This window comes from Chrysochloris asiatica, unplaced genomic scaffold, assembly GCF_000296735.1.
Source record: "Chrysochloris asiatica unplaced genomic scaffold, ChrAsi1.0 scaffold00085, whole genome shotgun sequence".
NCBI lineage: Eukaryota > Metazoa > Chordata > Mammalia > Afrosoricida > Chrysochloridae > Chrysochloris > Chrysochloris asiatica.
The window spans coordinates 3,980,878-3,993,384 of NW_006408603.1; the positions used below are offsets into that span (position 1 = coordinate 3,980,878).

The 12,507-nt window shown below is 40.1% G+C and overlaps 1 protein-coding gene across 1 annotated transcript in view; it reads left to right on the plus strand.

Moving 5' to 3' along the window:
• The window catches only part of SLC16A1 (solute carrier family 16 (monocarboxylate transporter), member 1), a 35,805-nt gene extending 27,191 nt beyond the window's left edge, over window positions 1–8,614 (plus strand). Inside the window, exons 3-5 of the mRNA XM_006865992.1 lie at window positions 3,623–3,934; window positions 3,980–4,489; window positions 8,409–8,614. Of these exons, the coding sequence (XP_006866054.1) occupies window positions 3,623–3,934; window positions 3,980–4,489; window positions 8,409–8,614 (1,028 nt within the window). The remainder of the gene's footprint in view (window positions 1–3,622; window positions 3,935–3,979; window positions 4,490–8,408) is intronic.
• The last annotated feature ends 3,893 nt before the right edge of the window (window positions 8,615–12,507 follow it).

Consider the following 12,507-nt stretch of genomic DNA (forward strand, 5'->3'; position numbering starts at 1 on the left):
AAACTACCAGCTATTCTGTGGGAGAAAGATGAGGCTTTCTGCTCCCATAAAGATTTACAGCCTTGGAAACCCTATACAGGGTCGCTATGAGTCGGAACCAACTCCATGGCATATAACTACCACATTTCTCTCTATATATGTATGTATGTGTATATAGATACATAGAGAAAAGCTGGTTTTTCTAGAAAAGCCAGCCTAAGACAACACTGAACGAGGGATATCACTGCTGACATCAGATAGATTTTGGCTGAAAATTGAGAATACCAGAAAGATGTTTACCTGTGCTTTATTGACTATGGAAAGGCTCTCGATTGTGTGGATCATTACTAGCTATGGGTGACATTGTGAAGAATGGATATTTAGGAACTCTTATTTGTGCTCATTTGGAACTTGTACATAGACCAAGAGGCAGTCACATGAACAGAATAAGAGGATTCTGAATGATTTTAAATCAGGAAAGGTATGCATGAGGGTTGTATTCTTTTACCATACTTATTCAATCTGTATGCTAAGCAAATAATCCACTGAACTGAATTATGTATGAAGAAGAACATGGCATTAGGATTGAAAGAAGACTCATTCACAACCTGTGATATGCAGATGACACACCTTGCTTGCTGAAAGTAAAGAGGACTTAAAATACTTACTGATGAAGATCAAAGACCACAGTGTTCAGTGTGGATGGCACCTTAATGTAAAGAAAATAAGTATCGTCACCACTGGAGCAATAAATAACATCACAATAAATGGAGAAAAGATTGCAGTTGTCAGGCTTCATTTTGCTTGAATTCGCTATCAACACTCATGGAAGCAGCAGTCAAGAAATCAATGTTTTGTGTTAGTCAAATCTGCTGCACAAGACTGCTGTAAAGTGTTTAAGAGCAAAGATGTCAGTATGAAGAGTTAAGGTGCACCTGACCCAGTCATGATCTTTTCAATAGCCTCATATGCATGTGAAAGGTGGACAATGAATAAGGAAAACCATAGAAGAATTGATGCATTTGAGTTATGGTGCTGGAGAAGAATATTGAGTTCCATGAACTGTCAGAAAAACAAACAAATCTGTGTTGGAAAAAGTACAGTTAGAATGCTCATTAGAAGTCAGGATTGCAATACTTCATCTTTTATCTTTCAGACATGTTGGCAGGAGGGATCAGTCCCTGAAGAACGACATCATGCTTGGTGGGTGGAGGGTTGGAGAAAAAGAGGAAGACCCCCAACGAGATGGATTGGCATAGTGTCAACAGCAGTGAGCTCAACTTTAACAGCAATTGTGAGGACGGAACAGGACCAGGCAATGCTTTATTCTGTTTTGCATAGGGTCATTATGAGTCGGAACCAACTTTATGACACCTAGCAACAAAAACAACACATAATTGCCCCTCTTAATAAGTATACTTCAACAGATTATTATTTTTCTAATGCATGAGTATAGCATAATTTATGCCACTAGTCTCTAATTGATGTACATTTAGGTTGTTTACCATTTTTACTGTTAATGAAAACCATTGGCATAATAGTGTTTCTCTGTATATCTTTGAGGAGTCCTGGTGTGGGATAAGCACTGGACTAACCCACTAGTCACTCCTCTGAAACCCTTTACAAGGTTACTATGAGCCTGAACTGACTCAATGGCACTTAACAACAACATACATCTTTGAAAATGAGTATTTCCTTAGGGTAAATGTATAGAAATGGAATTACTGGGGACAATGTTTTTTGTTACAATTAACCAAATTATATTTCAGAAAGATTATAATGAAAAATAAATAAAAGTTCCCCTTATAGGATAGGAAATGATGACAGTCATGGGTATTATCTATTTGAATTTATTCTTTCACCACTTTATTTATTTGTTGGTTTGTTTTTACCTGTAGATGTTTTAATCCATCAAGAATATTTATTAATTCATTAAGGAAACATTTGTTGAATCCCCACTGCATGCTAGGCAGTATTCCATGGTGATCAAGTCAACATATTAGGCAAGATTTCTGTTCTTTTGTACAGGGAAGTAAAGATAATAAATAGATCAGCAAATACATAAATTGAAAAACATTTCCGGTAGTACTAAATACTATGCAAAGAATTCAAACAGAGCTTTTAATGAAGGAAGATTAGATTGTCCTTAAAGGGATGGTCTCTCTGAATTGAGCTCTAAATGAATGCTGAGGGGAACAGCTAGTTAAAGGTTCTAGGGCAGTCACAAAATGAGTACACTTGAGAATAGACTGGGATGACGGCAGGGAATTAGGGGAGAGCCAAATCATGGGACTTCTAAACCCAGAAGAAGAAGTTGTAGATGGGCAGTCGTTCCACCACCACACAGTAGCCCTCCAGTCCACTCTCGCTCATGGTGAGCTTATGTGTGTTGGGTAGAACTGTGCTCCATAAGGTTCTCATTGGTTGATTTTTCAAACACTGTCAGGCGTTTCATCTGAGACACCTCTGGGTACATTCAGTTTATTAACTGATTGGAGCACTGAACTGAAATCATGGTACATCCTGATCTGGTTTACCTAATAGGGAAGCAAGAATGGGAGACCACTTAGAAGACTATGGGGATAACTACTTGTTGTACCCCCATTGATTAGAAAATCCATTCATTCCATATTCATTTCAATGTGTCTTTTGCTTTTGTTCTTGGAATTTCTGTCCGTATTCATGGATCAGTATATCTATTCTTGAATAGTGCCTCACTTTTTAATTACTATAGCTATATGACACATTTGTGTATCTGTTTGCATTGGTTCCACCAATTATTTATTCTTCGCAAATAAATCCTGGACATTCTAATGCATTTGTTTTCCAGGTATTTTAGAGTCATTTTCCTCATCTGAAAAATAAAATACATTGATATTCTTATAGGGATTGCAATAAATTAATGAATTCACTTAATAATGTTCACAACTTGGCAATGCTTTATTTTATTATCCAAAAATATTGTCTGTCTGCCCTTCTCTCTGCCTTGCTTTCTGAATTTAGGTGATTATTCCCTCTCTATTGAAACTAAATAGATCCACCATTTACAATTTTTGTTGCTAGAGTAAAATGGATTGTAAATCTCATATTTGCTGTATAAGGACACTTTTTGTCCATTTAATCATCTACTTGTTATAATGACCTCTCAGAATCATGATTATTTTTTAACTTTCAATTTCTTTGTTTAGTTAATTAGTAAGAAATAGGCTTCTGATAGTATTTGTTGTTAATGTGTATCTATCTATCTATCTATATGAAATCAAGGAGCTCTGGTAGCGTAGTGGTTATGAATCAGGCTGCTAACCTCAAGGTTGGCAGTTCGAAACTACCAGCTGTTCCATGGGAGAAAGATGAGGCTTTCTGCACCCATAAAGATTTGCAGTCTCGGAAACCCTGTGCAGGGTCACTATGAGGCGGAACCGACTCCACAGTACTTAACTACAACAACATATATAAAACCATGTTGTTAAATGTCAGAAGAAAGATTTACACAAAGATTTACAGCTTGGGAAACCCTATACAGGATCACTGTGAGTCAAAATCAACTCAACAGCACTTAATAACATATAAACATGTGTGTATATGTGTATATATATACATATATATGTATATATAATTTTTTCTCTTTCTCTTCCTTCCCCAGGCCTTGGACTTGCCTTCAACTTGAATCCAGCTCTGACCATGATTGGCAAGTATTTCAGCAAGAGACGACCATTGGCAAATGGACTGGCCATGGCAGGCAGCCCTGTGCTCCTTGCTATCCTGGCCCCCCTCAATCAGACTCTCTATGATAACTTTGGTTTTAGAGGAAGCTTTCTAGTTCTTGGGGCCTTCCTATTAAACTGCTGTGTAGCTGGATCCCTCATGAGACCAATAGGACCCAAGCCAACCAATGCTGAGAAAGACAAGACTAAAGATCCCCTTCAAGAAGCTGGACAATGTGATGGAAAAAAAGGTGCAGGTGATGCACATACCAGTCTGAATGATGGAAACTCCAAAGTGGAGAAGCAGTCAGTGTTGCAAAGAATGAGCAAATCTCTGGACTTATCCCTGTTTACTCATAGAGGTTTTGTGCTGTACCTCTCTGCTAATTTGCCGATGAGTTTTGCACTGGCTACCCCTTTAGTCTTTCTTACTAATTATGCTAAGAGTCAGCATTTTCGTAGTGAAAATGCTGCCTTCCTTCTTTCCATTTTGTCATTTGTTGATATTGTAGCCAGACCATCCATGGGACTTGTAGCCAACACCAAGTGGGTAAGACCTTATATTCAGTATTTCTTTGCAGCTTCTATTATTGCAAATGGAGTGTGCCATATGTTGGTACCTTTAGCCACCAGCTATACTGGGTTTTGTGTCTATGCGGGGTTCCTTGGATTTGCATTTGGGTGGTTCAGCTCAGTGTTGTTTGAAACACTAATGGACCTCATTGGACCCCAGAGGTTCTCCAGCGCTATGGGATTGGTGACCATTATGGAATGCTGCCCTATCCTCCTTGGCCCACCACTTTTAGGTACAGTATGCCCTACTACTTCTGTGGTTCTAGTATCATTTAACAGGTACACAAGGTTGGTAAGGTGATAGAAAAGAGATTAGCAAGATGCTTGAGCAAGTCTCTCTCATTTCTGTACACTCAGTGCTTGTACAATGCTCGGCACAGCATAACTGCTCAAATACGTAAGAATCGGATTAAGTGGAGACATCATGTGAAAGGGGAATCAAATATTACTACAGAATGTCAGTTTTCTTTAAAACAATTGTTTCCTATTCATAAGATAACCATGCTTATTGTAGAAAAATGTGTAATATACATGTTTAAAGTACTGGTGATGATTTCATTTCTAATAGGATTCATTTTAGTAGTAACAATTAAAATAATAACAAGAGCTAACATGTGAGGGCTTACAGGATGTCAGGAACGGTCTTAACTATTTTACATATCCTGTCATATCTCACAAGTTATGAGAAATGTTGTTGTTGTTAAGTGCTGTCAAGTTGGTTCTGACTCACAGCAACCCTGTCCAGGGTTTCTCAGGAGCGACTTGTGAATTTAAGCTATCCATCTTGCAATTCAAACTGACCTTGTGGTCCAGTGTTTACCTTACAGCACCACACCAGGACTCCTTCTGAGAAATAGATACTTCTGAAAATGAAATAACTTGCCCAAAATCACACAGCTAATAAGTGACCATAAAACTTGACAGATTATTCCCGGAGAATATCAAATTCTTGATTCCTTAGCATTATTATTTGGTACAAAATAAAAATAATTGACCTTCCTCTGGATTTGACTGGATGCTTTTGAGATTATGTATTATAAAGTAAGGAGGAAGCAGAAAAGAAGATCTTCTAGACTTTTTAAACTTTCCCTCCCTGTACCTCTTCTCCCCATACCCAATGATTTGCCAAGTTCTATCACTTTTTATCTCCTAAATCTCTCTCTAATCTACCTATTACTCTGTACCACAGGTAGATGAAAAATGTGATGGTCCAGTCTCCTATCTGGGCTGCTCCAGTCACTTCCTAACTGATTTACCCACACCTAGTCTAAGTGGTCTTCAATCTGGTTTCTACTCTGTAGCCAAAATCATCTTTGCAATTGCAGATCTGATATCCTACTGATTAGAACTCTCTTTCCTTCCCACTGTTCTTAGGGTGAGGATTGCATTCCTTAATTTGCCTCCAACGCCTGTCTCTCCAGCCTCATTACCTACCACTCACTTGTTGCTCTCTCTGTTCTAGCATCCTTATCATGTTCCATTCCCTCTCACACTCCATGCTTCTTCCTACCACATTGCACCTTTGCATTTGATCTGCCTGGGTCCTCTTCCTACCTGGTTAACTTCTGTCCTCCTTCAAGTCCTAGCTTAGCTGACACTTCCAGGGAGGACTTACAGACCCCACTTACTGGTCACATCCCCTAGTTCTGATTTTAAATGCACTTTGTAGCACTTGTCACAGTTACAGGTGTTTGACTTATGTGGCTTTCTGATTAACATCGTTCTTCACCACTGACCTATGACTGAACTTCATAAAGACAGAGATACTATCTTCTCTTTGTTGTTCACACGTAAATCCTCAGGCCTGGCACAGAGAGTGCCTGGCATATTATAGGAATCAATAAATACTGCTGGATGAATGGTGCATGACTGAAAACACATGGGTTCATATTTGAACTGGCCATATCAAGCCTTTTACCAGCAGAAAGTGGTATTCTCCAAAGTATTATTTCTTAGGAAACAATTTCTATGAAATGCTAAATTTACTTTAACAAAAAGTGCATCTCCAAATGGAGTCCAGGTTCAAAGTCACCAGTGCACAAGGTCAGTGGTTCAATTCACCAGCTGCTCCTTGGAAGCCCTATACATGGTCACTGTGAGTCAGAACCAACTCAATGGCACTTAACAAGTTGAATGGATTCAAAAGAGAAGAAACAGCTGAAAACACCTATTAATAATCAGAACATAGAATGTATGAAGGAGCTCTGGTAGCGTAGTGGTTACAAATTGGGCTGTGAACCACAAGGTCAGCAGTTCGAAACTACCAGCTTTTCCACACGAGAAAGATGAGGCTTTTTGCTCCCATAAAGATGTACAGCCTTGGACACCCTATACAGGGTCGCTATGTGTCGGAACCAACTCCACAGCACATAACAATAACAACAGGAAAAAAAATGATATGTAGCATCTCAAACTTATTTGACTTTTGAGATATGTTACAGTGGCATCCTATAAAATAAAAGTGTAGTCTCCAGAATCAGATTTCCTAGGTTGAATTATTCACTAGGCCTGTGCTTGGTGGTGCTGTGGGTTAGGCACTGGGTTGTTAACTGCAAAGTCAGCAGTTCAAACCCACCAGCTGTGTGATGTATGGGAGAAAGTTGAGGCTGCCTGCTCTTGTAAAGAGAGAGTCCAGGCAACCCAATATAGGGTTGCTGTGAGTTTGAATTGACTTATTGGCATTCAGGTTTTTTGGGGTGCCTCAGTTCCTTCATCTTGAAAGATAAGGTCCACAATAGTAATAGAATTTTCTTTTTTAAAGTTATGCTTTGTTTATTTTTTTAGCATGGGACAAGTGTTCACAGGAAGATTCTTTGGGAGGTACAGATGCTGGGAAAAATCGTTGGTTTTGGTGTCTGGAAACTTGAGTTATAAATAGCTGTGTGAACTTGAACAATCTTCTTTGAGTATCAGCTCTTTCCTTTATCAAATAAGAAAACCAAATGAGATGATCTCTAGGGCCTTTCCGCCCTAGACATCAAAAGACAATTCAATGATTGCTAAGTTTCTACAGTAACAAAACATACAGTCATTCTAAAATCATTCTGACATTGCAAATTAAAGAGGTGATCCTTTTTAGCACTTTATTTTTAGCTGTATTTTTCATCTGGTAGACTCTGTAAAGACTAATAGGTTCTTGTTGTTTGATGTCATTGAGACAATTTTTTACTCATAGCAAACCCATATGACAGAGTAGAAATACCCTCACAGGGTTGTGAAGACGGTAATCTTTACAGGAACAGGGCTCTGGGTCTTTTTCCCACAGAGTAGCCGGGTGGGTTGGAATAATTAACCTTTTGATTAGCATGTGAATGCTTAACTATTGCACCAGTAGGACTCTTTGATGGGTTCTTATGTGTGTGTGTTAAGTGTTGTCAAATCGGGTCCAACTCACAGCAACCCTTTATAGGGTTTCTAAGGAGCTGCTTTGGAAGAAGTGCAACCAGAGTGCTCCTTGGAGGCCAAGATGGCTAGGCTTCGTCTCTCCTACTTTGGACACATTGTCTGGAGAGAACAGTCGCTGGAGAAGGATGTCATGCTGGGTAAGGTGGAGGGTCAGAGAAAAAGAGGAAGACCCCCAACGAGATGGATCAGCCAGGTGGCATCATTGATGGACTCAAGTGTGGCAGCGGTAGTGAGGTTGGTCCAGGATTGGACATTGTTTCGTTCTGTTGTGCATGGGGTTGCTATGAGTCGGTTCCGACTCGATGGCACCTGACAACAACAACAACAAGGAGCTGCTGGTGGACTTGAACCACTGACCTTACAGTTATCAGTTCAGTGTGCAACCTACAGTGCTACACCAGGACGCTGATGGGTTCTTTGTTGTTGTTGTTGTTGTTAAGTGCCATCGAGTCGGGTCCGACCCCTAGCGACCCTGTACAGGGTTTCCGAGGGTGTAAATCTTTACGGGAGTAGAAAGCCTCATCTTTCTCCCACGGAGCGGCTGGTAGTTTCGAACCGCTGACCTTAAGGTTCGCAGCCTGATTCGTAACCACTACGCTACCAGAGATGGGTTCTTAGGAGACTAGAATTACTACTCCCCCTTTCTGAGTGAATCTTTAGGCTTTATTTGGGAAAGAGTATATACCTGGTTTTTTGAACCCACATAACAACTTCTTTCTTCCTTTCCTTTTTTTTGATTGACTTTAGGTCATCTCAGTGACATATATGGAGACTACAAGTACACATATTGGGCATGTGGCATAATCCTAATTTTTGCCGGGATCTATCTCTTCATTGGCATGGGCATCAATTATCGACTAGTGGCAAAAGAACAGAAAGCAGAGCAGAAGCAGAGCAACGAAGGTAAAGAGAAGGAACCAAAGGATGTTACTAAAGTTGCAGCATCTTTGTAAGAGAAAGACAAAGTAGGAGGACCTCAAAAGGTGGGGAATTCAATCTGAAACCATGGATAAGCAGAGGAACTCTGGAGCAAAGATACCTGAATTCATTCTACTGACTCATGTTCTACTGGTGGTGCTACATGTGAACAGTGGGAACTTGTATGAAAATCATACCAAGTGTTGGTTGATGGGATTTTAATTTTACTCTTTACCATCCTCTGGGAGTGGAGACTAACAATAGATGAAGAAAAGAAGTAGCTTTGATTGGAAGCCAGATTTATTGAGATATAATTTACATACAGTAGAATTCCTTTTCAATGAGTTTTGACAAAAGTCAAATAACTACTACCCTGATATAGGACATCTCAAAGCAGCCAGAAAACTTCCCTCCTGCCCCTTTCCAGTCAGTCCCCTTCCTTCACCTGCAGCCCCTCGTAACCATTGCTCTGGCTTCTGTTTCTCAGAGTTGGCCTTTCCCACAGTGGAATAAATGGCATCACACAACAGGTAGCCTTTTTATTTGGCTTCTTTGGCATAGCAAAATGTTTTATGATTCATCCATACTGTTGTGTTTATCAATAGTCCATTCTTTTTAATTTCTGGGTAGTATTCCATTGTATTATATGTACCCTAATCAGGAGGGGATAGTCGCTGGAGAAGAATATCATGTTTGGTAAGATGGAGGATCAGAGAAAAAGAGGAAGACCTCCAACGAGATGGATTAGCCAAGTGGCAGCATCGATGGACTCAAATGTGGCAACAGTAGTGAGGTTGGCCCAGGATTGGACATTGTTTCATTCTGCTGTGCATAAGGTCGCTATGAGTTGGTGCTGACTCGATGGCACCTAACAACAACAGCAACAATCTATGTATCCATTCACAGACAGATGGACATTTAGGTTGTTCTTACTTTTTGACTATTATTAATAATGGTGCCATAAACATTGGTGTGCAAGTATTTGTATGGATGGATGTTTTCACTTCTCTGGGGTAAATGCCTAGGATGGAATTGCAGAGTTACCCCATGTTATAAGAAACTACCAAATCACTTTCTAAGTGGCTGTACCATTGTGATTCCATCAGCATTGAGATTTCCAGCTGCTCTGCCTCCTACTCTGAGCGGTCTCTTTAATTTTATCATTCACGTGGGTGTGTCTTTATATCTTCTCTTGATGACTAAGTATGTTGACCATCTTTTCATATGCCTATTTGTCATATGTATATTTTTAATAAAGCTTCATTTTTTAATCTTGACATTTAACAGTATCTTGAAGATATCAAGTGCTTGAGTTTTTGTCATAAGAACTTTTTAGGTGCTTTTTCCTGGCTATCTGACAGTGGAATGAGCAATATATTTGAACATCCTTAAACGTGTGGAGATGTATTTAAACAGATGATCATAAAATCTAATATCATGGAACGATCTTTATGTTATAAGCATGATGCAATGTTAAATGATAAAAAGACAACACAAACTACTTAGATGCATGTATATGAGTATAATATACACTCAAGGAAAAAAAAAAGAGAGAAGGAAATATACAAAAAACTTCAACCATAATTGTGCTAAAATGGTGATTTTTTTCTCTATAGTCCAGTGTTCCCTAATATGGTTGTTCCTTTTCACTAAAAATATTTCATGTAATACATAATAAGAGTTTACAGAGTGAAGATGAGTAGATTTGAAATAGAAGAATCCTATTCAGAGAAACTTAGCTCCTAAGAAAATAAAGCTGATGAACAGGTTATTTGTTTCTGCTTCTTCAAGAATTGCTCTCTGGACTGGGAACCTCTCCTACATTGTTGGTGGGATTGCAGAATGGTCTAACAACCCTGGAAAGCAATATGGCACTTCCTCAGAAGGTTGGAAATAAAAATATCTTATGATCCAGGAATTCCTCTACTTGATATTTCCCCCAAGAAATACGAGCCATAACATGAGTAGATATATGCACACCAATGTTCATAGCAGCACTATTTACAATAGCAAAAAGATGGAGACAGCCTAAATGCCCATCAACAGAAGAATGGACAAACAAACTGTGGTACGTACACACAGTGGAATACTATGCTACCTTGAAGAACAACAAGGAAGCTGCAAGCCACCGCATAACATGGATGAAGCTTGAGGACATTATGTTGAGTGAAATTAATCACAAAAGTAGAAAAACTGCATAGGACCATTATTGTAAAAGATAAAAAGAACCCACCCTAAAAGGGGGAAAAATTATATATATATTTGCTGATCACTGTGATAGATGAAAGGAGGGGAGGGCGGGAGGGGAAGATAGAGCACAGGGTATAGGGAATAGACAGAGGATAGCTTGGTTGCTGGGGGGGGGGGTAGCAGTACACAGGAAGGGGGAGTGGAATGGAAGAACAAGGTGGATGGGAGGAAACAGTTAAGCAGGTTTGCATGGGTTAAGTGGGTCAGAGGTAAATGATGATGTATGCACAACTTTGGAACAACAGGGCTCTGGGATACAGGGATTGAGGCATGTTTGAATGGGTAAAAGAGAGGAATAATATTAAGATGCTTGGCTGTCTTTTGAATCTTGGTTTCCCTTGCCTACCACTGTAAAATAGACACTTGAGGGGGAGAGAAAAGAATAGCCAGAAACATCACAATAGAAAGCTTGTAAGTCCCTCTTCAGCCTATAACTGATTGGAATATTTAAAGGGGGCTAGAAGTTGCACAGTGAAAGAGGCTTCCTGTGGAGCCTTTGCACTGCATAAGACCATAGGTGGAATCCAGAACCCCATCCAGAATGGTCTGAGGTGGGAAATTTCCACTTGAAAGGACAAATAGGCCAGCCTGGAGGAGCTAGAAGAACAGAAGATACTTCTTGAAAGAAAGACCAACAGGAAAAATAAACAATACAGGTAGTCTGATTGACTACTACAAGAACAAACAAGTTGTTCGCCTGGGAGCCATCAAAGCAAGTGGTCAGGAAAAACCCCCTTCCAAGACTAATACTCAAGGGGAAATACACAAGCAGTCATGTGGTCTGGCTGGTGACCATATTGGTCACTGATAAGGGGAAGAGGGGGGAAAAACAGCAATGAAATTGGGAGCTAAGTCCAACCACATTCAATAGACTCCTGTGAACCCGGGTGGAGATCAAGTTGGCCAGCAGTATGGCAAGATCCGGGGACTCCTGGGCCCAGAGGCAGTGACATGGCCACAGAAGAGTAGGGCAGAGAGTGAAGCGTCCAGCTGATGTGAAGTGAGGGGAGATGCATAAAAAATCCATACTTGCAGATAGTATCCACTTGACCTGGCTTCAGTGGCTGGATGATCAGAATTTGACTAAAAGAAGAAAGAAGAGGGGAAAAAAAAGTAACCCACTACAATTTGATGAACTTCAGTAGTGCAAAACTACCAGCTGATCCGCGGGAGAAAGATGAGGCTTTCTGCTCCCGTAAAGATTTACAGCCTCAGAAACCCTGTACAGGGTCACTATGAGTCAGAACCTACTCCACGGCACATAACAACAACCACAACCTATATTTATGGGTATAGTAGCTCAAAAAAGGGAACAAATCTTTACAGCGAAGATCACTCCCACCCCCTCAGTACACAGGTTTGACAGGGATGGGCAACTTAGGCACTGGCTACCCAAAATGGGGGTGGGGGGAAGGGGGCTGGGAGGAACTACAAAGGCAAGAAGTGACTGGCTTACAAACTTTCAAGAGGGAGCCTAGTTCCATAAAGGGTAGGGGAAGGTAGACTCTCCACCAAATGGTTTCCAATCTGTTGGGATGGGGCTAATAAAAGGAGATGGGGATAAGACTCTTGTGGTACAATGGTGAATAATTGCTATCAGGACTGACTGTAAGGGTCAGAAATGTAAAGGTAGATGTTTTGTAACAAAAGGAGGAGAGTGATTGGTTTTGTAGTCCAG